The following is a 26,550-nucleotide window of genomic DNA, read 5'->3' as shown; positions in this document are numbered from 1 at the left end:
AACTATAATTATCTTTAATCATATAATTTACGGTAATGAATAATTTGTTGTTTCAGAAACGTAATTATAAATAGCTTAAAGCGCCCTAGATGTTTCTAATAATTTAAAAGTTAAAAGGTTTTCTAAAAATAAAAGTTAACAATTATTTGGGATACTTAACGCATTATTTATATACTTATAAAATAAAGAATTTTACAAATAATATCTCGTTTATATATATACCGTTTAAATAAACTTCATATTAAAACAAGATATACGTAAGATTTTACAATGTATTAATGGATTATTCAATCTACATACTGGATATTCGTGATTAGCTCTATTAATTTTATTAAGTAGTGCAATTATATAAGCGACCACGTGTACAATGACCATATCTTTTACGTTACTCGCGTTATAATCCAATAAGCGTGAGATTTAAATTGAAACATATAATATTTATGTACTAGGTGATAAAGATATAAAATCGTTCTATTAAAAAAAATGAGATAGAGGATGCATACTTATAGTTACTTAGTAAAAGGTGAAAGTGGATATATCATTGAGAAACATTAAGTGGGTAACGTCCCCCTCCAATGAATTCTTTAATAGACAGATTCTCATTGTGAAGGTCGAAAGTTGCCTCTATAAAGCAATCTCCGTGTGTGTATATACTCGTACTTAGACAACTCTTAGATTAATTGCTTCGTATCAAATATGGCGCAAATGATGATACCTAGAATTGCACTTTTATCTATTAAGAATAGTAATCGGCTAGTACCTCGTATATTTGTGCCGTTAAAATATCAACGATTATGTTTCCATACAAGTTGGGTTCTCGATGGTATGCAATTTATTCAGAAATATTTTATTAACACTCTTATTCGTGATGAAATTGAGGTTAACCTACGGTTATATATCTCGAATAATATTTATTTCAAATAACACTAATTACTATTATACAAGTCATAATATTGAGGATATTAAACGAAATCATTTCTCCTATTTTTTATTAACTTCAACGTGTAATCATGTATTTGTTATATTATTTAGATTGATTATGCAATCAACTATCATAGTAATTTAAAAGCCATGTTGGTTTTTGTGCTGTTCAGTATATAATTCTTTACAGTATCACAATTTTTAATTAATTTTTAGTCACAGGAAAGGAAGTCTTAATGCCTTCCTTGTCACCTACTATGGAAAATGGTACTATCGTTAAATGGCTCAAAAAGGAAGGCGACAAAATTGAACCAGGAGATGCACTCGCTGATATTCAAACTGATAAGGCAGTCGTTACTATGGAAGTTGACGATGAGAGTGTTCTTGCAAAAATAATTGTAAGAATCGTGTACCCAAGTTTCAGTTTAATTAATTCTATATATTTATATTTTACTTGGAAATTCTTTATAAGGATAAACTTAATATCATATTTTATTAGGTGAAAGAAGGAACCAAAGATATCAAAGTAGGAACGTTAATAGCACTTACTGTTGATGTAGACGAAGATTGGAAATCCGTGGAAATGCCAGATAGTATTTCAGCTACACCTGCAGCTCCGTCACCAACACCTTCTGCACCAACGGCAGCAACAACAGCACCTACTGCAAGCGCATCAGCTCCACCACCTCCTGGCCAGTATGTATTCATTGAAGTAATTAATAATGCGTATGCTAAAAATTTTTTTAATTATTATTTCTAGAACAAATGTCAGTATGCCAGCACTATCACCAACTATGACTACAGGTACAATTGTAAAGTGGCTTAAAAAGGAAGGAGAGGAGATAGAACCAGGAGATGCACTGGCAGAAATTCAAACAGACAAAGCTGTTATGACTTTTGAAATTGAGGACGAAGGCGTATTTGCAAAAATCCTTGTACATAATTTTTATTATAGATTCAGTCGTGTTTTATTTAAAATTGGAAATATCTTTCTAAAGATTCACCTATTAGGTTCCTGAAGGAAGTCAAGTGGAAGTAGGACAATTAATTGCCATTATGGTAGAAAAGGGAATGGATTGGAAAAATGTTGTTATCCCGACAACTACAAAACCATCTGCAGCTACTGCACCATCTGCAGAAGCTGCTCCAGCTTCGGTGACTGCGGATAAAACACCTGTACCAAGCGGACAGTATGTATAAAAATATTCCTATGATCAATGATGCAAAAATATTTGCGCGCAATAGTGCTGTCTGTTATTATATTCCTTTTTTAGAGTTTATGGTTTAGCAGTAAGGCGATTGTTGGAGGAATATGGGTTAAGTGCACAATCGATCAAAGGTACTGGACGACCTAATCGATTACTAAAAAGTGATGTTTTAGCATATATTCAAGCAAATAATTTAAAGAAAGTTGCGCCAAAAACAGGTATGCAAAAGCTAACAACGAAAATATTAAAATACAATATGCATTAATATGTATGTTCCTACATATTCAAACAGCAACTGCACCTAAACTTGAAAAAGGTAGAAAAGAACCAGGTGATGCACCTTCGAAAGCACATGTACCTAGTGGTCATCCTTCCACGTATGAAGATATCCCAGTTTCTAATATACGTGGTGTTATTGCTAAGAGACTTGGAGAATCAAAAGTAATTATAAGTTGTTTTATACATTCACGCAACAAAATTTCGTATTTAGATTTTATAAGTAACATAATAATACAGTCTTAACAATTTTGTAGAGTAATATTCCACATTCTTATGCGTTCGTCGATATTAAGATTGATAAACTAAATGAAATACGTAGCGAACTGAAAGCTGACGGTATTAAAGTCTCGATAAACGATTTCGTTACGAAAGCAACCGCACACGCACTAATCGAATGCCCATTTATCAATACGTTGTATCAAAACGATCAAGTTAGTATACGATTTGACACAATGGTTGAAATTTATTACGTAAATAATTATTAAAGAACCAAGTATTTCATCTTTTAACAGATAATTCGTATGCCAAGGGTGGATATTTCTGTCGCTGTTGCTACAGAAACAGGTCTTATTACACCAATTATTTTTGATACTTCAGCTAAAAGTGTAGCAGATATTTCTCAAAATATTAAAGAACTAGCCGAGAAAGCTAGAAACGGTCGATTAAAACCCGAAGAATTCCAAGGAGGAACATTCACGTAAATAAATATATTTATATAAAATATAAAACTGCAAATTTTATATTTCCAATATTTTTTAGAATATCCAATTTGGGAATGTTTGGTATTAAACAATTCAGTGCAATCATAAATCCTCCTCAAACAGCAATACTTGCAGTTGGAAGTGGTCGTGAGGAACTAGGTAAAAGTGTTAAGGAAATTTATATTTTTATTATTTTAGAATATGTATTGTATGTATTTTATATTCGCAAAAATGTAGGAAATATAACGTATCATTTTACAGATGCCGCGCTACAAAAAGTAACAAAAATGTCAACAACTTTATCGTATGATAGACGTGCAATTGATGAAGACCAAGCAGCCGACTTTTTGGCTGTTTTAAAAGCTATGTTAGAAGATCCAAGTTTTCTCGTCGCTGGAAGATTACGTGCGCTAAGATACGCACAGAACTGACCTTTAATTAAACATTAATTCTGGGGAATTTATTGAAAAAATGGGTGTATTGAAGAATTTAGGTTTCAATGTAAATTTCAGTTTTATCTACAACATGAATTAGAAATATCGGTTTAAAAATAGATCTGAAATATTTATAATTTAATTTAGGAAGTTGTAAACACAGAGAATTATATTTAAAATCATTTATAGGAGATTCAAGTAACAAATCAGTGTCATCAATATTAAATGTCATTATATCAAATGAATTCATATATGATAATTTTGATTATTATATGAATTCATTTTTCTATTGCTGTATTCTACATTTCCTTCAAATTGTATAATTAGTGAAAACCCTTGTTAAAAAATCTTATGCAATGTATCTACAAAAGATATGTTATCCCTTTTATGGCAAAACTATGAATTATTAAATTTTCACTTTTTTATTAAAGAAATCGGTTGAGTATCTTCTTATTCTCAGCCATATAAATTTAAAAAATGATTGTTATAACAAACATAGTATAATAACATATGATTATACTCGTATTAACTTTATTCATTATCCTCAGCAGTATCAAGTGATAATTTTACATTCAATTGTAAATTTCTATAATCTATCAAATCGTACATTCATGATGATTGCATAAGACGGATAATATATGGTAGATATAAACAATTATAGGATGGTATAAAAAATTGGAAAAAGATAAAAAATTGGTATACAGATGGAAAGTGAGAGATCTTCCATCTCAAAACTAGTAAATAATATAAATTCTTATTAATTACAAATAGAATATCTCGGATACACGTAATTTACTTCTGCATAAGTAAATAGATAACTTCTGTATGTATATTTATTCTAATAAAACAAGGGCCACACTGTTGTTACTTCTTTCATATAAAATAATAAATATACATATTTATTCTGCGTAATAAAAATTACATTATTTTATGTATATTAATATGTAAAAATTTATAAAAATATAATGTAAATATATTTATGTGTATAATGAATTTTATTTTAATATTAAGAATATTATGTATAATTGAGTACTTCAGTGTGGTCTAAGGAATTCTTGGGGACAGTAGTATATACAAAATTATAACTATGTCTTGTAAATAAACCATTTATTGTTAAAACGATGTGATGTTTCCTTATATATATTTAAAAATAATACATAGATATGGAATATTCAAAAACAATTAAACATTTTGCAAATATTTTGTGCAATTATCAGTTATCTTATTATTCTTTTTATGCTGCATTATCACTGATAAAAGTATTTATAAGGCAATTGGCATAGAACCATATGTATTGATTTGATAAGGCACAAATGTTACGACTGTGTCTAGATTAATTAATTTTACATTAATACAAATTTTTTAATTTATCATCTTAATATAAATATAGTCAAGCATAAAATTTATTTTACATTTGATTTGATTGATCATTTTAACATACTAAATAATTGACTTAGTGATCATACATATTGAATTCTTACATATGATTTTATATCAGTGTTTATTACTAAGCTGAAGTTAAATTAAATCATATTTAAATTGAACATGCAATACTTAATTACACAAAAGATAAAAAATAATATGACAATATTAAATATAGAAATACAATACAACAGGACTCAGTTTTTGTTATCACAGTAGTGATATTACTGCTCAGATCTTAAACTAAGTAATTATGGACGATATTTGATTGTAGTATAGTTACAAATATTTTTCACGAAGGATATTCTGAAAATACTATATACACAATTTATAGTATTCATATGATAGAATAGCACTTTCTAAAATTTGGCATCTGCTTTGAACAGCATTAGATTTTAAACTATAAGTAGAAAATTTCTTTAAATGTTGCACATTATTAAATTTGGTGAAACCTTATAAAACTAGTTGAAACTTGTAAAAGATTTAAAAAATACATTTTAAAATGTGTGTATGTCACATTATTTAAAATACTTGGTTATTAATACACGTGCTTGCAACACTGAATCACAAGGTACAACTTTTCATTACTGCGATACAAATTTTCTTCAAAAATATGGACTACAAAATTTTTAATACAAAGGCAGTCTTTCTTGTGTAATTAGATAATGATTAATCAAATATAAAAAATAATATTTACTACAATATCCACTTTGTATGTGAATTGTTTGATTAAAAATGTATGGCATAACTTGATTTATTAAATTTTAAACAATGGAGGAATGCAATTCAGAAAATGTAAATGGTAAATATAATAAACGAAATGTATGACGTACATTTGAAACATCAATTGTTAAAATTATTAAATTAAGATTATAAATTAAATTTGTACTATAACTAAATAATTATTATCTATAGTATTTTGACAACTGTCAAGTATAAAATAAATTGTTATACCCTTGACAGATACTATTTCCACATACCTAGCGATTTCAGTTCTTGAATAAACTAAGTACAATATTTTATATAATGAAAGTATTACACAAATCATATCTTACTATATAAAAAATGTAAACAATCGTAAAATGGAGTCTTGAGCTGATACAAAACCCGAAATATATTTTTAGCACAATGAAGTTGACTTGTATCCTTCCTGCACCTACTGTGTTTTAAAATTAATGGCAGATTGCACCTTTTTTTTTTATAAGAAAAAAGAAAATATAAAAAAGACATTGAGCTTCCACAATAGGTATTGCACATGAAATGATCATTAATAATTTATATTAATGATAACTTTTTCAATGACTGAAGCAATAGAAATTAACCTATCACATATATTGTGTTATAAAAGTTATTACAATAAATGAATAACTACTTTTTAAAAATTAAATTTTAAATCTTCTAGTAATTTTTTCATTGCTATAACTTATACTATTTCTATTACAAATTTGGTAACATTGATATAAATATAGTAGGTGGTCATATATAAAATACATAAAATCACTGCACTACAAATATCTAAATTATGTGCAGTATATAGGATGCTTTTGCATTGTATAGATAATATAAATGCGATGCTACACATATATTCAAGAAACTAAATATATGTATTTGAAAATAAAAATAGATGTTTGATTTCTACTTATAAAGAAAAATTATTTAGTGGAACACTTTATGAAGAATTCTTTGCGCTGTTCTTATTAAGGGTATCAGACTTGTTAATTCCGCGCAATTTTCTAAAAATGGATGAGACAATAATTCATCAGCAGTTGCCCTTTCATCGACTTCAACTGCCAAACATCTCTCTAAGAAGTTTTGAAATGTCGGACTTAGAGTATCCCACCTGGGAATAGAAGGTTTACCAATGGCAGCAATTAAATATAAAGCTCTTAAAGGTGTTTCTTTCATATAAGGTGGTTCACCTTCTATCATTTCAATAGCCATAATACCTAAAGACCAAATATCTACTTTTTTACCATATTGTTTTCTGGTCACTACTTCTGGTGCCATCCAGTATGGAGTACCAACCATAGTTTGACGTTTTTCGTCACCATCGATATTAGCACAAAAACCAAAATCTGTAACTTTCACAGCACCGTTCATACCAAGAAGTACATTATCTGATTTGATATCTCTATGAATAATTCCTCTTGTATGTAAAAAACTAATTGCATTTAGAACTTCTCTACAAACTGCTGCGATTTGTGCTTCTTTCATTATAGTTTCAGTAACAACATCTGTAAGTGGCCCACCTTCTAATAATTCCATAATAACCCAGAGATGTTCATTTAAAAGGTATGCATCCAAGAAATTAACCAGATTTGGATGTTGAAATTCTTTGAGAACTTTAATTTCAGTCAATATAAGCTCTTTTTTAGGCTGCTTTGATAAATCTATGTCTTTTATAGCAACTTTTTGATCAGTTTGTACATCGCTAGCTATGAATACAGTACCTGAAGCACCAGCTCCAACTTCTTTAGTTTTTTCAAAGCGAAGATTTGGATCTCCATCGTGGCAGATAGCTCGAAGTTCTTCAAAAATCTCTTCGTCATTAAGCTTTACCGTTGAACATTCTGTCTTCCTTCGCAAAATGGGACTCTCTTCTACTTTATTTTGTTCACTTCCATTCTCAGGCAACTGATCATCTTCAATTTGATATGTATTTAAATCTTCAAGAATCTCAGTAAGAGTTTTCTCAACCCTATCAGGATATATTCGTGGTGTAGGTTTTGGAATCTTATTCACTTTTGGTGGAAGTTCGGGTAACCTTTGCACTTGACTATCCGTAGAACTTGCAGAGCTCGATCCATCAGAATCTTCAGAGTGACGTTTCTTCGACAAAATTTTATCAATTTCTTGAGACTCTTCCTCGATCAAATCTTCCGTAACAAAAGGTTTAAATACTTTTTCCTCTGGTTTTCGTTTCATAGAATAATTGTAATATTTAATGGCTTGTAAAGCTGCAGCAGGGTTCTCATCCTGTTCTGATTTTGATATTTGCGTATTCAACAGACGAATCCAAGATTCGGGAAGACCTTCCAATTGTCCAGTTTCGGCATTTTTACTCACATGAAATTTATGAGAAACGTTAGTAGGTAAACCAATCTCAGCGACTGTATCAACCGGACCAGTTTTCTTCCTTGAAAATAACTTTGTTATATTAAGACTCATTTTAGCGCGCAATTTCGCGCACTTAACGCGTTCCCTTCTACGACGTATTGCGACCTTTTTAAAAAAGATAAAAGAAGAAGAAGAAACGGTCACTTTTAAATCGCAATTCTCATCATAATATGACTCGTCTATCTATCGACAAGGTATCAAATGCGATTAAAGGCGTGTTTAGTATGACGTACATACGTCATTCGACGAATGGCGGTACAATTCGAAGAAGAGACACTTTAAACGGAAACAATTTAAAATTGACAATCTTAGCTGCGGCTATTTGAGATATTAAATATCAAATAATTATAGCACACACCTGTACATATAATAATTCTGTATAAATTCAAATAGATGACTCTTTTTATTCGCATCTCTCGTTGCACCTCTATACAGATCTGTGAATATAGAATTTCTAGACGATGCATCACTTTAAGAAATGCAATATACACTCAGGAGGGAAATTTAAATTACACGAATAAACGTTTATAGATGTATAGGTATGTGTATATATATATACATACACAAAATGTTTGTAAAGTGAAACAAGAATATTTAAATACGTTTGAAATTTCAACTTTAATCTGTTACTAAAATTAATTAACTCAATGATAAAATCTTACTCTGTACAGAGTGTCCCATGCAGCTGGAACAAGTTGTAGTGTTAAAATGATAGAAAATAGAAAAAAATTTTGTTAGATAAAATTAAATGGTTTCGAGTGATACATTATTTAATGCACTTGTCTTCTTCGAAAGTGGGGGCATTTGAAAAATTGCAAGGTCACTTTTATCTTCTTTAATGGAACTATACATGTTTTATAAATCATTCGATGCATTGTTTAATTCTCTACAAAAAAGTATCAAAAATATTATTAAATAAGTGCGTTTTAAACAAAACTCAAATTTCATTGGTTAATTTAAGAAATACATTTTTAATTTGTTGGTATAAAGTAGATGACTATCTTGTTTTCAAGTTCAATAATTTACAAATTATCAAAGAAATATTAGCATTACAAAGATAGGTAAACTGTCCGCTTACTTGTATAATTATCTATAATATATATATATATATATATATTTAGATAATTATATACTTCAATAGACAGTAGGTCAAATCGACATCTTTGCAATGCTAATATTTCTTTGATAATTTGTAAATTATGGAACTTGAAAACAAGATAGTCATCTACTTTATACCAACAAATTAAAAATGTAAATTAACCAATGAAATTTGAGTTTCGTTTAAAATGCACTTATTTAATAATATTTTAATAATTAAAATTATTATCCAAATGAGGAATTGTTGATGAAGAGCACAATGCTCTTGTAAAGTGTCCCTCAATCAGACATGTACATATTTCGATCTCATGCTTTCAACGAAACTTATAGGAGTATCCACAAGAATCAACAAAATCTACTAACTTCTTGAAGCAATTCATATTCACGATAAAGAAACGGAACAGGCAAGATCAATGAACGTTCAACGTAAATATAAATCTAATTGTAAGTTTATTATTACTATCGCTATTTCTTATTAACTTTTTTCCGTAAACTTGATCAATTGTTCAATCTAATCTTGTTAATAATGGCTTCTTTACAAATACATCAACGTCGACTTAATTAGAAAACGCGTCGTAATCAAAATACGCGTAATCGTCGAACAGCTATTGTTGTGATGGTGAAAAGGATTTCTCAGTATGACAGACTTATTAAACATTCTATGCAATTGTTATAATTTATTAAAGGGTTGACCATATGCGAAGCCATTGGTTAAGTCGAGCAGAATCTAATCTCATAAACTACTAACCATGAAATGTAAGTTGTACTTCGTTATTGTTGAGGTTGACTGATAGAAGAACGAGTGGATGAATTTGTAATAGAAAAATGCATTGAAATAAATAAAGGTATAAGTTTATACTGATCCAGATTCTTACTCTCTTAGTGTTACAATACAATGGAAAAATAGAGAGCACGTTCATATATTTATAGCAAAAGGACATTACCAAAAAAGTTAACCTTATAGCTTTAGCTAAAGGCTACAAGGAACATTGTTTTTTTCTTTCTTTTTTTTCTTTTTTTTTTTTTAATTGGAAGAATTTTACAATCAATTCTCATTGAGAATTATAAGTAAATTATTATGACATGGTACTATGTCGTGTTTAATAAGTGCTTATCGTATGTTTGGTTCTACTTGAATTTAATGCTTAAATATAAAGGGTAATGTCTTTCTAGCCTGCGATCTGATCCATCGTGTCAAGTAATTGAGCAACTAGTGGGTTTTGGTGGTTGTTAAATCTATGTTATATCTATTACTGAATTTGGATATTTCTTCTTTGACTGTGGATATCTTGAGGTCGCGATGTATTGTTTCGTTGGTAACGTACCAAGATGCATCTATTAAAGATCTTAAAGTTTTCGATTGGAATCGTTGAAGAATTTCTATGTTGGAATTACTTGCTGTTCGCTAGAGTTGGATCTCATAGATCCAAATATGGTTTTAATATGGCCTTATATAGCATTATTTTACTTTGCGCGCTTAAGTTGGAACGTCTGCCAATGAGTCAGTAGAATTTTTTAAATTTTGATTTATGATATGTCGTTTCTGTGTCATTCTTTTGTCCAGAATCATACCCAGATATCTGACTAACTCTTTGCTTGGAATTGGAATATTATTTATGGTCACCTGTGGACAGATTTGTTTTCGAAGCGTGAAGGTTATATAACTGGATTTATTTTCATTTATTTTGAAGCGCCATTTGTGGAACCACTTTTTCACAGAGTCGAGATCTTGCTGCTGAGTAGAGGAGGCAATTATCATTCGCAAATGTCGCTGTGGTTATGTTAAAGTTGGTAAATCGGCAGTGTAGATGGTGAACAGCAGAGGTTCGAGGACACTGCCTTAGGGTATGCTAGCTTCTATTGGAAATGTTGCGGTTATAGCGTCTAAGTATTTAATTATGAACAGCCTATTGATTTTAAGATGGAGTAGTAGGTGTGTGGTAGGATTTTCTTTAGTTTGAACAAAAGTCCTTCATGCCACACTTTGTCGAACGCCTACTGAATGTCCAGGAATACCGTAGAGCAATATTTTTTCTTTTCTAAATCTTGGCTAATTTTATGGGTTAAACGATGAATTTGGTCTATCGTAAAATGTTGCTTCCGAAAACCGAATTGATGATCCGGCATTGTTTTCAAATCCTCTAGGGGTGGAAGGAGTCGTTTCGTTAGCATCTTTTCAAATAGTTTGGACAAAGTAGATAGAAGACTAATTCGGCGATAAGAGCTAGTTTCGTGTATTGGTTTTCCAGCTCTAGGGATAAGAATAATCAACGATATTTTCCAAGACTTAGGATAGTATTCAAGGCGAAGAATTGCATTAAAAATAGAAGTGATGAGTGCAATCCCTTTTATGGGAAGCCCCTTAATAGATTTGTTACTTATCAGATCATGCCCCGATGCTTTTCTGGGATTTAGACGACGGATTAATTCTATGACTTCCAGAGATGAGAAAGGAGGAGACATCTGAAAGGGAGAGTGCAAGTATTCAGTTATTTTCGCTGCAATAGTGGAGGAATATGGTTTGAAAACGTTAGTTAAGTGACTTGCAAACAAGTTGACTTTTTGCATAGGGCTACGCGTCCATCCACCTTGCGGACAGCGAATTGAAGGGATTATTTGCGGAGGACGAGTGAGTTTCCTGGAAACTTCCATAGTGAATAGTTGGAGTCAGTTATGGGAGACAAATTAGCAAGATACTTTTGAAAACAGTCATTTTTATAATTTTTAAGGGTTCTAGTTAGTTTTCTTGTTGCGTTATTTAGCTTACGCTTGTCGTCAGGTGTTTTATGACTTTGCCATACTCTTCTAAGTCTGCGTTTTTCTATGATTTTTTTAAATACGTGATGAGGGTATTCATGACGAAACTCTTAGTAGGTAAATATTCCGTGGCTGCTTCTATATCTTCATTTGTTTTTATGGATATTAAGGCTGATGTCGAATGATCGAAGACGTCCCTAAAGAGCTGCCAGTTGGTGAGTTGGTTATGAATAAAGCCATTAGGTTGATTTTCAATAATTGTTGAGTTAATTGTTGCTATAACGGATGAATGATTTGAAGAGAATTCCACAGAAGAGTCGATTTGGACATATCTTGGCGAGATGTTTTTAGTTATAAAGAAGTCTAATAAATCTGGTAGTTTGTTAGTGCCAGTGGGCCAGTAAGTGGGTTCGTTCGTACTGAGATAATTGAGTCTGTTGGTGTTTATGTTTTTCAAAAGATTTTTACCTCTTATTGCGATAAGTCTGCTGCCCCATTGGATATGTTTAGCGTTATAGTCTCCTCCAGTTATGAATCTATTGCCCAGGTTTTCGAGGAAGTTATCGAAGTCTTCTTTGGAAATAGAATGTCTAGGAGGACAATATACTGCTGATGCGATTATTAGACCATGCCAACCTTCCATCGCTACGTTTGTAGCTTGGAGGTAGTCCTTCCGGAATGATGGAAGTTCGTAGTGTCTTATGTTGGATTTGATGATAATTCCGGTGCCGCCGTGGGCCTTTCCACTGGGATGTTGGGTATAGTAAAAGTTATAACCATTTATTTTCAGGTAATTTTTATCGGTGAAGTGAGTTTCAGATATAAGCATTACGTCACTTTTTTGTTGTTTTAAGAAAAGTTCTAGTTCGAATTTATGCTCAGCCAGACTGTTAGCATTCCAAAGGTCTATGCGTATTGATTTTATTTTACGTCGGAGCGTGTTAATTTATCCACGATAATTTAAGCGACGATAGCAGGTTATTAATTTGCTCTGTTTGTTTTGCGATTAATTTTTCAAGCCTATTGAAGTTACCCGTGTTTTGTGAGCTGGAAACATTATTTTGCGAATGATCACTATAGATATTCCGTCTGCTTTGATTTCCTTGAACTACCTGTGCATAGGAGGTTGGAGGAGTAGAGAATTTTTATGGACTGAGTACTTGATTGATTAGGTCCTTAACTCTGGGTTTAGGGTACTTATTTTTATACAAGGTCTTGTAGGCTGTGCGCTAGAGAAGTTTGCGTTCAGGGTTTTTAGCAACTTTGTTAGTTTTCTATAGGAGTCTGGATTAGTCGGCAGAATTTTAACCTGATTATTTTTAATTTTTAGTTTATAATCCTCTGTTAATATCTTTCTCGATAGACTTTATCATTGTTTGAATATCGATGACATCATCGATGAAGACTGGTGGGGGAGGAGGAACTTCTGCGTACATTGGTTTGTTAATGTTTCAACTACATTCATAGAATCGTCTGTAGATTCTAATATTTCGAATCTGTTATAAGTGGTAACATGGTTTGTTGACGGTTCGTTCTGACTAGTGTCTAAATTTTCTTTAACTGTATCTAGCTTACGTTTGTTGCTGTTGATTTACAAGGAACATAAATAGAAATCTATCTGTTAGTTCCTTTGCTCTTAGATCTTGTAACCCAAAACATAATGTATATTCAAGGGTATAGTAATATGGACCTTTCCTTATGTTACGTCTGGTGACTCTCTACCTAAACCAGGCCACGCACCGCGGACAAAATGGCAGCCAGACGTCTACACATCCTTCTTTTTTAAGAATTTTACAATCAATTCTCATTGAGAATTATAAGTAAATTATTCTGGCGTACTATGTCGTGTTTGATAAGTGTTTATCGTTACACATCCTTACTGCGTACCCTCAATAGTCTTAAGGACCCTCTATAAATCTCAGGAATTTTATAGTTAAGATCCTTCAGATTGAACAAATATCTTTTTACTGAATTGTTTTCTATAGTTTATTGTCCACTACTAGTTGACACGGGAAAGTTGGTTTTTCTTACGTATGATGCTTCCCACTAGCAACTTTCTCTCGGGGGCGGTTAGCACCCTACCTCACCCACCAACCTGACAAATAACGGCGAAGTCTATTTCCCTCACTGTCCTAACTAAAACTCGTCCTTAACGAATCAGCTTATCATCTTCATCGTAGATAAATTCAAAACAACCTAAATCAAAATTTACAAAATTCTACTGGCTCGTTGGCAGACGTTCCAACAAGGCCATATTAAAACCTGTTTGGACCTATGGGATCCAACTATGGGGAACAGCAACTAATTCCAACTATGGGGAACAGCAACTAATTCCAACATGGAAATTCTTCAACGATTCCAATCGAAAACTCAAAGATCTTTAATAGATGCACCTTGGTACGTTACCAATGAAACAATACATCGCGACCTCAAGATACCCACAGTCAAAGAAGAAATATCCAAATTCAGTAATAGATACAACATAAGAGTTAACAACCACCAAAACTTATTAGTTGCTCAATTACTTGACACGACGGATCAAATCCGCAGGCTAAAAGGACATTACCCTTTAGATTTAAGCATTAAATTCAACTAGAACCAAACATACGATAAACATTTGTTAAACACGACATAGTACCATGTCATAATAATTTACTTATAATTCTCAATGAGAATTGGTTGCAAAATTCTTCCAAAAAAAAAAAAAAAAAAAAACATTATCCGTAGCTTTAATCGTAACTTTGTCTGCAGCAGCTCGACGGCTACTCATATCTAAGGCTTCGCTGATTCAAGTTTTCAAATTCTGTTCAAAACGAAAAGAGCGAAGATTATTTTTCCCTATTTTTACCCTTATATATTCTATGTAAAGACTATTTATAAAGAGAGATTATAACAAGAATTTCTAATATATCAAGCCAGTGTTTTCTATTATTTCGTCACTTTTAATTCGATACTTCCTCCGCGAATGTCGGACGAGCCTACAACTTGTTGTCAAAAGCACTCGAGGTCTGCTATGTCTTGTTTTGTAAATATGTAGAAATACGTATTTGGAAACGTTTAATACGTTTCGTATTCTTGCACAATATCTGAAACAGTAAACGTAATGGACACAGGATTATACGCATATGTACATAGACGTAAATGCGATGAAATGTTTATTTTCGTTACCAGTTTCATTATCGTGGTATGATGCAGAAGGTATTGATTGCAAAAGTAAAAGATGTAAAAGCATACAAGAAGCCACGACGTGGAGATACTATTATTTTTCACGGCTAATTCCAGAGTTGCGTTGAAACGATATGTCTTTTTAATCTGCGGTTAACCTAATCTCTCGAATCCTTCATGATTTTTAACGCATTTCTGTATTAATTGCAAAGAAACGATTGCTTTCAATAGACTAATATCTGAAAATAGAATCTAAAGAATGGATAATAATTGAAGAATGTTCGTTTGATGAAATAGAAGTCCAGATTCGTTCGTTTCTAGAATAATTGAGTAGATAAATGTAATAAAAATGCGATAGATATATGGAGGAATTTCTAAATCATTTGTAAATGTAGATTGTAAGTTAGAGATTACGTTAATCATAATATGTAAACTAAACTTGAAACGATAAAGCGGAAATAGTATTAGAAAAGATAATTCTAAAAATTCAACGATATCACCCGATTTACATGAAATTACCAGATCATCTTATAGAATATTGTACTTACAACTATCTTCCTCGTGTTTACTCTCATTCACTATAATATAAAACAGTTCCCAGTGTTGTCACGTGCTTGATATGATACATGTTACTTATTATATTTACACGCTATTAATATCAAAGAGAAGACACGAATAAAACTGGAAGATTTCATCCTGAGTATTTACCAAATTATCGTTGACATTTTATTCCAACGGTAGATCGATTCTCTTATCAATTTTGCAAAAGAAGGTAACGCATTTATGCATTTCTCTTGCACAAGAATCGTAAATGTAAGAAAATACTTTTGTAATTAAAAGGATAGCGACAAGTCAGAATTATTACTTTAATCCTCATCCTATGTACTAATAGTGAATATAGTAAATATAGTAAATATAGTAAATATTTACTATTAGTACACAGGATGAGGATACTAATAATTTGCTGCAATAATAGTAAATAGTAAATATTTACAATTCTTCTATATATTTGAGAACCGAGAAGCGTTCGATATTCTTAACAACGTGCTTGCTGTCCTTTCTTATCGCTCGAACAAACCATATTATCAACTTGTTTTTAATTCCCTGTCTCCCCCCACTCGTTGTGAATCCCGTTAGAATTTTTCCTCCCCTTTCCCAATCAGACAATACTCGTAAGTTTCATCTTTTACGTATAGGGTGTTCTTGTCACTAATACTTCTATTGCTGCTACAAATTAGCTTTCTTCGCGCCTTTGAACTAAACTTCACATTTATTTTACATTTTTATTAAAGTTTACTGCAAAATTTATATAATTATGGTTTCTATTACCGGAGATATTCAAACCCTAATAGATAAAATCTAATTAATAACGTCTATCTTCAGTTGTACTTGATCACAATCAACATGAATATTGCTGCAATGAACGTACATGCTTATCAACAAAATTGGGCAATTCGAGAAGATTAAAGAAACAACTATATTACACTAGTTAAATGGAATTAAATATACGTTTCCTGAACACTGTATATATCACAATGTATATACATAAATGTTATACTGAATCGGCAAATTCCCCACTCTTTTATTTTCGGACGTAGAGAGGGGATTCTTTGCTTCTTTCTGTCTCTCATGCCTCTTGTCCACTAATAAGTAAAATATTAACCGTTGGTTAATGCAAAGACATTCTTCGAGAATGCGCAAAGAAGTGAATACAAGTGTATAATAACGGACTCATTATATAGCAGTTGTAATACTAACACTTTTAATAGTGAATATTTTAAATCACCTGCGCCCCTGTTCGATTTCACATTTTTTTTTTCATTCTTTCTTTTCTAATTTCCTTTTTTTGGATTCCTTTTTTTTTTTTTTTTTTTCAAAAGCAATAACAAGCAAAATTACCTTAAACCCGTTTTACGAAGTGTGTATTTAGGTAACTGTATTCGTAATATACGGCATAAGGAATCTAGTGCGCTAAGGGTTCTTCTGAAGGATTAAACATTTTGTGATTATTCATCACTATTCAATTACAATGGTTCAATTGCGACGTCAGGTAAATTATATTTTTCACGATTGTTTCGAAAATCTAATGTTAGAAGCACTGCAATATTGCACACTTATAAATACTAATATTAATTAAAATGTAGAATACGAAATTCTGATGTAAGAATTACTATATCTCTTATAAGATTTGGTTGTTTACGTGGTCTAAATTTTTCATGAAATCTTTATAATTATCTCTGGGTATCCGTGATGATGCAAGATTCTCATACGCAAACAGAAATTGTCTAGGAACAAGATGTAGAAGATTTCCAAACGTCACCAATAATTTTTGTCCTTTTTATTTTTTTATTGTCAAAGTTAAAAGTAACAATGAAAATTTCAAGCAAAAATTAGAATATATAATTTATACAATGTACAAATGATGAGTTATTTGTAAGAAGTAGAAGTTAAAGATTTTAAATTAATATAGTAATTTTATTGCAAACGATTATGTAGTAATAACTTATTTAGAATAGAATATTAAAATAACGCTAGATATCATTAGCAAGTATAATCTTATTTTAATAAGCTTCAATGTGTTTTACACGCAGTGTTATCTTTGTAAATTATGTTTTTCATTTTTTAAACCTCGTAGATTATGCAATTTTAATGCAGTAGCTTCACACGATAATGTTGACAACTGCAAAAAATTTTAATGAAATAAAATTTTATAAACTTGTGATATTGACGCGCGTCTTGCAAGTTCAATGTTCAATATGACATTCAGCGCGTATAATAACACGTGTTTAAGAATACATTTTTATTAGAAATGACTTTCGAGAGAAAAAGGAAAGAAGAACAAAAAGAAATCATACTGAGATAAAACGATTAATTCGATAAATCCTAACTCTTATATATAATTTTCAAACATGTAACCAGAAATATAAAAATTAATTAACTTAGGTAGTACCGATGTATTTTGTTGACCTAACTCTATTATTACTTCCGTAAGCAATTTGTAATAAAAAAATTAAGATAAGCATTACCGTAATGGGTATGCTAATAGAGTCTTCGCGAATTTTACTACTTTATCATATTAGTTTGTCTTATTTTGTTATGTCAATCACTGAACATAACCAAATATTTTATAATACCGATATGAATCAAGATTTCTGTATAACTTCTAACACATATTCGGAATGATTGTATTTTCATATTGGGCTAATACAAAATTTAAGCACTATATACCTTTTAAATTCAATTCCTATTACCTTCGATTCAATACCTTTTAAATTCAAGTAAGTTACTTTGTTCCACATAAACATTGACTGAACTTATATAATACTGCAACCATATATTTATTTTCTATTTTATGTGTATGTTGTTTCTGTAATAAGTGTATTAGTGAAAGATGTATTATATATTATATATTCTGTAATAAGTGTATTAGTGAAAGATGTATTATATATTATATATTAGAATTATTAAAACACCACAATATTTTATACAGATTTTATCTTGTGGGGGCATCCTGAATCAATTTCAATTTAATATCAAACGAAATTCATCATCTTTACAAATTAGAGATAAAAAAGTAATACAACCAGAACGATCTTTTAAGGTATGCTTTATTAAAAGATATTTCAATAATTTTTTGAAATGATTATTTTAACTGAAATTTATAAATACTATATTTTGTAGTATGCAGATCTAACAGTCCGTCTTGCAGGACCAGACCAATTACAACCAAAGCCAGATGTCAGTGCTTTAACATTTGGTAAATATTTTACAGATCACATGTTAAAAATATTTTATCATGAAACATTAGGAGGATGGCAAATACCAGAAATTACACCTCTTGAAAAGTTAGTTCTCCATCCAGCATCAAAAGTTCTTCACTATGCTATAGAGGTAAATACAACTTATATTTCATAAAGTTTCTCATTCATTTCTATTATGTAACAGCATTTACCGGTGTATGCATTGTGTGTTATTTCAGTTGTTTGAAGGCCTAAAAGCTTATAGAGGAGTAGATGGGAAGATAAGAATATTTCGACCAGAACTAAACATGGAACGAATGAATAATTCAGCAACGAGGATTGGCCTGCCTACATTCGTAGGAGAAGAATTAATTAAATGTTGCTGTAGATTAATTAGTATTGATCAAGAATGGGTACCTCATTCTACTGCTTCTAGTCTATATATACGCCCAACACTTATAGGAATAGATGTAAGTATGTACATCTTAAAAGAAAAATTCTAATATAACGTCTTATCTTAAAGATAAAGAATGCTAATCAATTGAACGATATGAATAATAATCGTGTCATTGATGTCACAGACGTCATAAAAACAGATACATATAAAGTGAGCAATATATTTCACAATACTTAACGATAATACACGATAAAGTAGTGTTTAATGCTCTTTTGTTTGAGTAGGACTATAAGATACAGTTAGACATTGTATTGTAGAAAAGAACAAGAACTAGTGATTAAAAATTAAGAAGATAAAAATTAATATACAAAGCCTTAAATGTTCAATGAAGTATATATCGTATCTTTATGCCATTACCTCTATATTTAATATGGATGAATAGAAGTGTATCTTTTTCCAAACATGAGTAATATTAGTATATAATAGTACTTCATTCTAATTACATTGATGTAAAATTTCGAATAAAAATGTATTTATGTCATATATTTTTTATAAATTGTACTTTGAAAGATGTGTATGCATCGTTATTTACAGATGATGCAACAGTTTTATTAGAAAAAGTCATCTAGATGAAGAAATAATCATAAATAGTTAATATTTTTGTGCAAAAAATATTTAATATAAATATCAATGAGAATCTTCAACTGTTAACCAAGAATATAAAAAGAACATTATGTATATATATCACAATTACTTTTACATTTTTACATCTTTATATAGCCCACACTCGGTGTTGCATCTTCAGAATCTGCTTTGCTCTATATTATTTTGTCACCTGTTGGCTCTTATTTTAACAAAACAAAAGAAAATATTGGCATTTCTTTACTGGCTGATCCCCAATATACAAGAGCATGGCCAGGTGGTTGTGGTAGCTACAAAGTAGGTAGCAATTATGGACCTACTATATATGTACAAAAGGAAGCTATAGAGAAGGGTTTGCAACAAGTATTATGGCTTTATGGAGAAGATAATGAAGTAACTGAGGCCGGGACTATGAACATTTTCATGTTCTTTATAAATGATGATGGTGGTGAGCATCATTTTACATTTTTCGTTTAATTGCTTGTTCCATATCTATATAGTTTTACTACATAATTTCATATTACTTTTATAAATATGTTATAATTTCAGAAAAAGAATTAATAACACCACCTTTAACAAGTGATTTAATTCTTCCTGGTGTTACGAGAAATTCTATTTTAGCATTAGCCAGAGAATGGAATCAATTTAAAGTCAGTGAAAGGAAATTTTGTATGAATGAAGTTTGTCAGTTACTTTCAGAAAAGAGAGTAAGATATCTTATCTTAATTATTCTTTATTTAAAATTCGTTTTAGCTTCATAGAAATTACAATTTTATTTTAGTTGTTGGAAATATTTGGAGCAGGAACAGCTTGCGTAATTAGTCCTGTATCTTACATAGAATATGTTGGACAACCATTGCATATACCAACGATGGAGCACTCTAATCCTGTTCACAAAATGTTTCTTAAACATTTATCTGATATACAATATGGTATTATACCGGATCACCCTTGGGTGATACCTATCGAATGAACATAGAATAATCAATTTAATTATTTATTACATAATTATAACCAAAAGCAACCCCATGTAATTTTTAACATCGATTGTATTATATTTAAAAGAATAGTTGTTGGGAATGTCACACTTTTGCTGTTGCTAGCTTCATGCGAATGTTGTTGTGAATGAATTCTTATTTATTTACACATGGAACTGATTTTGTCAAAGGCATGTGAGAAGTGAGCATGTATTGGAGATGAAACTCAGGGATTAATTGTTTCTTACAGAAGCAAAGCAACTTTTTAATAGTGAACTATAAAGACTAATGTGTTGATTTGTATGTGTGTTATACGTTGAATGACAGTTCGTACTTACGAATATGTGTGTGTTTCTACATAGAAATATAGATATATTGTATATATTTTTATATTACTTATTTACAATCTTATGTAATTTTAATAATTTTTCTATGGTACAAATTATTTATTCAATGTTCTACCTCACCGGTCAAGAAGGACAACAAGAAAAGAATATGCTATAAAAAGCTTTTCTTTTACTTGGTAGATAGTCTGTATGTCTGAAAAAGGTTTTTGTTCATATGTGTATCATCTCAATAAAAGTATAAGTTTATAAACACTTGTTAATGAAGAATAAATATTTATTTCTTGGGGAATGTAATTAATAAATTGAAGCAAAGACGATTATTTAAAATTGTATAAACTACCTAACGTACAATTTTTCATTACATCGTTTGAAAGTTTAATTATTATTTTCATGTCAAAATAGAATGAGATCATATTATTAATCGTTGTAATTGAAATTAAGTGTAACTATAAAATTAGAAACAAAGCTTCATTAACTTTGCATGTGCACAGAAAGTTTGATCCTTGTTTTTTTATAACGATAATTGTACCGATATTTATAGGATGGAACAGACTTCATAAATATACAAATAACTAAAATTATTTGGAAAAATCATTATTTAAGTACATTCCTTGATTCAAAGGCAGCACTATCTCGCTGAACAGAAAATTTGTTATCATCCATGTTGATTTTTCAGGACTGAATTTTCGGACGATTTTCCCTAGCAAGTGCCGAGAGTCCGTGTCCCAAGCACAATTACAGAAGAAAAATCTAGGAAATATCAAGTCTACAGAAACTTCTTGTTATAACAGTATGGTGTAACGTTTTACCGCTCATTTTCAAATCGCCACTAAGCATCGGCATATTCCGGTTAACACCGGTACGAACGTATTTACGTTCCCCCTCTCGTTTCTTCCGCTGAAGGTACCAGAGGAAGTAAATGTGCGTGTAGTTGGGTCGTTTGACCGCTAGAGGCGGTAATTCATGAAGCGTGCAGTTTGCTGAATTTGCTTATCGGTGACCTTCTTATTCATTATTCGCCTCTGCTTCGCACAGCGAGCAAGTTCTTTCTAAGGATTAAATTTTGTGAAAAGAAAAGTCATGTACGCGATTCAAAACACAGTTAGTAAAGTACCGAGATTACTAAATATATGTCAAAATCAACGTAGAACAATTCTTGCTACACCACCAAGGGTTAGAATACCTTTTCCTGTAAGTACCATTTTTATTAAACGCACTTACATAAGAAGCTGACGGCAGCAATTAAATATTTATTCTGAATCAAAAAATTTGTTTACTATAAAGACAGTGTTCTGTTTACAGTTCGAAAAGCATTTTTGTGAGCATTTATATCGGTAATTCATATATAAGGTTATGTTATGTAATAGGTTAATTGATTTTTGGGGCGTTTTTATTAAATTTTGCAAATATTAATACTCTCTTAAAATTATATGATTTTTTAAATAAAACCAATATATGAATTAATTTGAGGTACATAAAAATATTTATTAGTCTGTTCGGTATATTTATTTAAGATAATTAAGTTTTATGTTTGGATGATATAACATATTATATATTTAACTTTAGTTATATACGATACATTGTTAGAATAAAATTTATGCGAATATAAAAGTATAAGAAGTTAATGAATAACTTAAAATTAATTATAACGATAATTACTTAGGCATTACTATTAAAATAACATTCTTGATGTATTTTACATATATGTAGTATCGTTCTAATGATAATATCTGTAAGATTGTAGACCATTTAAGCTATGTAATTCGCAATAATAATTTTTCTTATTGCAGGAAAAAGTGTTATTAGGTATGGCTATATGGATCGGAGTAATGGGGGTTCCACTGTACATTGCGTGTAATGTAAATAAATATAACACTCAGAAAAAGGGATAGACGACCTTTTGTAGTTGTATTCTCAAATTTGTAAAGTAAATAACTATTACAAAAAATAGGAGAATGTGTATCATATACTTGAAATAAATATGAAATTAGATGAAGTACTTTGTAATCGATATTAGACATTTTCTATCTGCATTTTAGAAATTTACAGATTAAAGATTAAACCCTTGATATACCAACGACGTTTGAGATATATAATTTGTTTATTGTATGCAATGTACAAAATGAATGTACCGAGTTTCATTTTAATTATATATCAAGAGATTAATTCACGATAAGGAGTCGCTTATTTCAAAATATTTCGTTTTATTTATTGGTTGTTCAAATATTAAATTTGTCTTTTATTCTATGTTTTTTTGTGTAAATAAGTTGCACGAACAGTTGAAGAGTCACAGTCTTACATATACGTATATAATTGTACAAAAGTTTAGTACCATAAAAATATAAAGTATATCACTTTGCTAATAAAATATATGTATAAACAATAATAAGATATGTAAAATTTACATTTTAGGGGAAAAAAGCTTTGTTACATTTTATTTGAAAAAGGATTTTAATCTAATGATATTATAATCAAATAAAGAATATAGCAGTTTGTTTATTTTAGTACAAATTTATGTTACTGATTTATTACGTAGAATCATCGATCGTATATTGTCGTATAATGTCCACTTGTAGGAAATACTGTAAAGAGCAACTCGCGATAATTGTACACTTGTCAAGTGGACGCGTACCTTAAGATTCGTAAGGTTACATTTAATTAAAAAATATATCGAGTGTTTATACATATTTTGTATATATATACAGGAATTCGATATATTTTCACATTTTGCTTATATTTGTACATCTTGGAAATCTCGTTAACTTTTACATGTATTTGCACCGTTGTATCGCTAGAGCTACAAGTTACGAATATTCATCTTAAATTTTCGTACGATGTTGTTAATTTGTTTATTCGGAAACTTTATGTCAGTGACCAAAATTTATATTTCATTATAATGTCATTTATATCGGAATGTTAGATACACTTTGAATTTTCGTCACTTTTTTATTGTTACTTAACTTAACTGTATTGCATCGAAATTCGATGTTTAACTCGACCGTATTAGGAATATATCACGCGGTTTTCCGATAATCTTCGAAGCAAGTATAGACATAGGACGGATCCTGTTTTAGGCTGGATCTAGAAGCGTTGTTCAAAAGCGAAAGTTGATCGATTCGGCTGCTGTATTTTCGACTTGTCAATGATCGGGAATGTGTCTTCTGTCTCGACGACTGTGTCTTCGCTTTTTGAAACATGTGGCACAGCATTTATCCTGCACGATCAATGATACATCGCACATGCGCCTATACGACGCGCACGTTGAGGCTGGTACAATAGTATCCTTACACTCTGAAACAGATTTATTTGTTTTTACGTTACATATCTAAAGAAGGCTAATCATAATTAGTCGATAGATTACATCGAAATCTTTCTCTTTTATTAGTTCTGTCGAGTGTAAACCGATAAGAAGGAATATATCAAAATGTAAGAATTAGCAAAAATTAGCAACAATGCTTAGCTTGTATTATTGCAAGTCGTTAAACGAAGCTCTTACACACACATACAAGCGCGCGCGCAACTATGATAATTAATATCGTAGAAGAAACGAAGGAAGAAGATACTCGCAGAGAAGTATATCGTAAACCGTTCGCTCGAAGACATTAATTCCCGGTATACGTACACTGTGGTTAATGATCCGTGAAAACTGTTGCTTTCTAGATACGCATTAAAGGGGCGAAAGAAAAGAAAAAGAAATAACGAGTTTCCATGCATACGTTCATGTAGTTACGGATATCCTTTAATGACCGATTCCCTCTGGCGTGTGCAATTACCAGATTTATCGTTCGCGCATTGCCGCCTATGATAACAACGCCTCGTATCGATCGGCTTTCTCTCGGGGTTGCAATCGTCGGACAGTAATTCTGTTATACGATCACGACACTCGACTTCCCTTCGCTTAACGCCGACTCTCACGAGGCAGCTCGCGTTGCAGGATTCCCATTTTCCTGTAAGCATAAAGCCCATAAAGATGGACGTTTTATAAGCTTGATTGTCTCCTTTTTATCTTTGGTAACGGGCCAAAAACGGCCTTCAAAAGATATTATTAGCAGCACGGATAAACTCGATTACTGTCTTGGCGTAACATAAACGAGAAACCATGAAAACAATTGTGCTGTCTTAATCCGACTCGACTTATCATCGGCCTTTTTTCATTGTTACGTGATTCTTAGTTATAGATAGAAAATAAGAAGGATAACAGTATATTTTATGTCATGATAATAAATAACTCACCAGTGATCCATCTGCCACCTTGGCAAAGTTCGATGGTGGCCGGCTTGTTTTCTGGATTACAGTCTCCTTGCATCGAGCAGGTCACCTTCCTAGTTCTCTTACCGTTCGTACAATGACTCCATTTCGAGACGATCCACTTTGACTTGGTATTATACATGGAATTATCTGGATTTTCATCGACCACATTGTCGAATTCGAGGATCTCTGGCTCCTCGGTAGTAAGACTATCGACGATCGTGATTCCATTTTGATCGTTCGAGCTCACGTTGTAGAAAGAGGCATCCTTGTTGTCCGCGTAGACGATCAATGGTGGTTCGGTCGAGCTGCAAGGGGGTAAGTTTAGACACGGGCTGACCTCTTCGGGCCTCACGTCTCGGTTACAGTCTCGATCGGGCAGAGCCAAATCCGATCTATCGGGCCCCACTCCCGAAGAAACACACATCACCGATCGTTTTCGAAGAGCACCCTCTCCGCACGATACCGGGCACATTTGCCATGGACCGATCCACCATCTAATTTTGGCAAAACGAAACGATCGATTATCGTTCGAGTATATTATTTGAATTCGTTGGTATTAAATTCGTTCGAGTTGATTAAAATGCAAAAGCAAAAAAAGTTATTACATATCTTTTTAATAAAGGTGAAAGTCAACGAATCGGATTGCATTCGATATCGCGTTCAAGCGGTCGGAATGTCGAGTCGAACGGTAAATAAAATTTGTCTGTGGCCGGATTCAACGTACCCCCCACCTCGTGTTATCGCGACCGAGAAGCTTTAATCCGATTTTTCCTATACCATCGAGGCTGGGCTTTCGTTTTACCTGGCTGGGCATGGATTCAGATTGCATTCTCGCAAAATCGATTCCGGCTTTTCGATGCCCTCGCAAAAGTGGTCCTCGACGACCCCGCTCTTCTTCTCGTTGCAGAGTGCTTTGGAGGTTTGCGTGCCACCGCCGCAAGTAGCCGTGCACAGTGACCAATCGGAAAATACCCACGAGTATTCCGGTGCCCGATCAGGCTCCTTTTTCGGCACCGTGTACTCGTATCGCAGCCCGAAATTCCGATAATGTCCTCTGGAAATCAACTGAAGTGATGGGACAAAATTATTGAGAA

General features: G+C 31.6%; 5 protein-coding genes across 11 annotated transcripts in view; 3 read left to right on the top strand and 2 right to left on the bottom strand.

The window, feature by feature from the left end:
• Positions 1–485: 485 nt before the first annotated feature.
• Positions 486–4,665, top strand: LOC139991251 (dihydrolipoyllysine-residue acetyltransferase component of pyruvate dehydrogenase complex). The gene is made up of 11 exons (XM_072011227.1): positions 486–823; positions 1,138–1,319; positions 1,421–1,617; positions 1,682–1,856; positions 1,933–2,111; positions 2,196–2,347; positions 2,422–2,570; positions 2,663–2,839; positions 2,921–3,105; positions 3,168–3,268; positions 3,371–4,665. The coding sequence occupies exons 1-11, from the start codon at positions 697–699 to the stop codon at positions 3,538–3,540; spliced, it is 1,794 nt and encodes a 597-aa protein (XP_071867328.1). The 5' UTR covers positions 486–696; the 3' UTR covers positions 3,541–4,665.
• Positions 4,636–8,340, bottom strand: Pak3 (p21 (RAC1) activated kinase 3). Its single transcript, XM_072011239.1, has one exon. It carries the CDS (start codon positions 8,131–8,133, stop codon positions 6,622–6,624), a length of 1,512 nt encoding a protein of 503 aa, XP_071867340.1. The 5' UTR covers positions 8,134–8,340; the 3' UTR covers positions 4,636–6,621.
• An 8,409-nt stretch (positions 8,341–16,749) lies between these two features.
• Positions 16,750–21,242, top strand: Bcat (Branched chain amino acid transaminase). Of its 3 annotated transcripts, none has more exons than XM_072011208.1 (7): positions 16,750–17,152; positions 18,593–18,703; positions 18,784–18,993; positions 19,082–19,312; positions 20,020–20,329; positions 20,431–20,588; positions 20,663–21,242. In XM_072011208.1, the coding sequence occupies exons 1-7, from the start codon at positions 17,132–17,134 to the stop codon at positions 20,852–20,854; spliced, it is 1,233 nt and encodes a 410-aa protein (XP_071867309.1). In that variant the 5' UTR covers positions 16,750–17,131; the 3' UTR covers positions 20,855–21,242. The 3 variants fall into 3 exon arrangements, with proteins under 3 accessions (XP_071867309.1, XP_071867300.1, XP_071867317.1); XM_072011199.1 differs by lacking the exon at positions 16,750–17,152 and adding an exon at positions 18,399–18,516 and having other exon boundaries at positions 18,562–18,703; XM_072011216.1 differs by lacking the exon at positions 16,750–17,152 and having other exon boundaries at positions 18,812–18,993.
• Positions 21,243–22,146: 904 nt separating this feature from the next.
• On the top strand, positions 22,147–23,212 carry LOC139991232 (uncharacterized). The gene is made up of 2 exons (XM_074111865.1): positions 22,147–22,396; positions 22,996–23,212. Exons 1-2 carry the CDS (start codon positions 22,286–22,288, stop codon positions 23,095–23,097), a joined length of 213 nt encoding a protein of 70 aa, XP_073967966.1. The 5' UTR covers positions 22,147–22,285; the 3' UTR covers positions 23,098–23,212.
• The window catches only part of LOC139991200 (A disintegrin and metalloproteinase with thrombospondin motifs 7), an 88,947-nt gene continuing 85,392 nt past the window's right edge, over positions 22,996–26,550 (bottom strand). For 4 of the 5 annotated variants that reach the window (XM_072011159.2, XM_072011150.1, XM_072011174.1 and 1 more), the window contains exons 14-17: positions 26,259–26,521; positions 25,439–25,950; positions 24,979–25,152; positions 22,996–24,496 (exon numbers count right to left, since the gene is read on the bottom strand). In XM_072011159.2, the coding sequence (XP_071867260.1) occupies positions 24,345–24,496; positions 24,979–25,152; positions 25,439–25,950; positions 26,259–26,521 (1,101 nt within the window). In that variant the 3' untranslated portion in view covers positions 22,996–24,344. Of the gene's footprint in view, positions 24,497–24,921; positions 25,153–25,438; positions 25,951–26,258; positions 26,522–26,550 lie in introns of all 5 variants that reach the window. The other variant, XM_072011178.1, reaches the window with a different exon arrangement.

The sequence above is a fragment of the Bombus fervidus genome, chromosome 1, assembly GCF_041682495.2.
Source record: "Bombus fervidus isolate BK054 chromosome 1, iyBomFerv1, whole genome shotgun sequence".
In the NCBI taxonomy this organism is placed as follows: Eukaryota; Metazoa; Arthropoda; class Insecta; order Hymenoptera; family Apidae; genus Bombus; species Bombus fervidus.
This window is presented reverse-complemented; position numbering and strand designations above follow the sequence as displayed.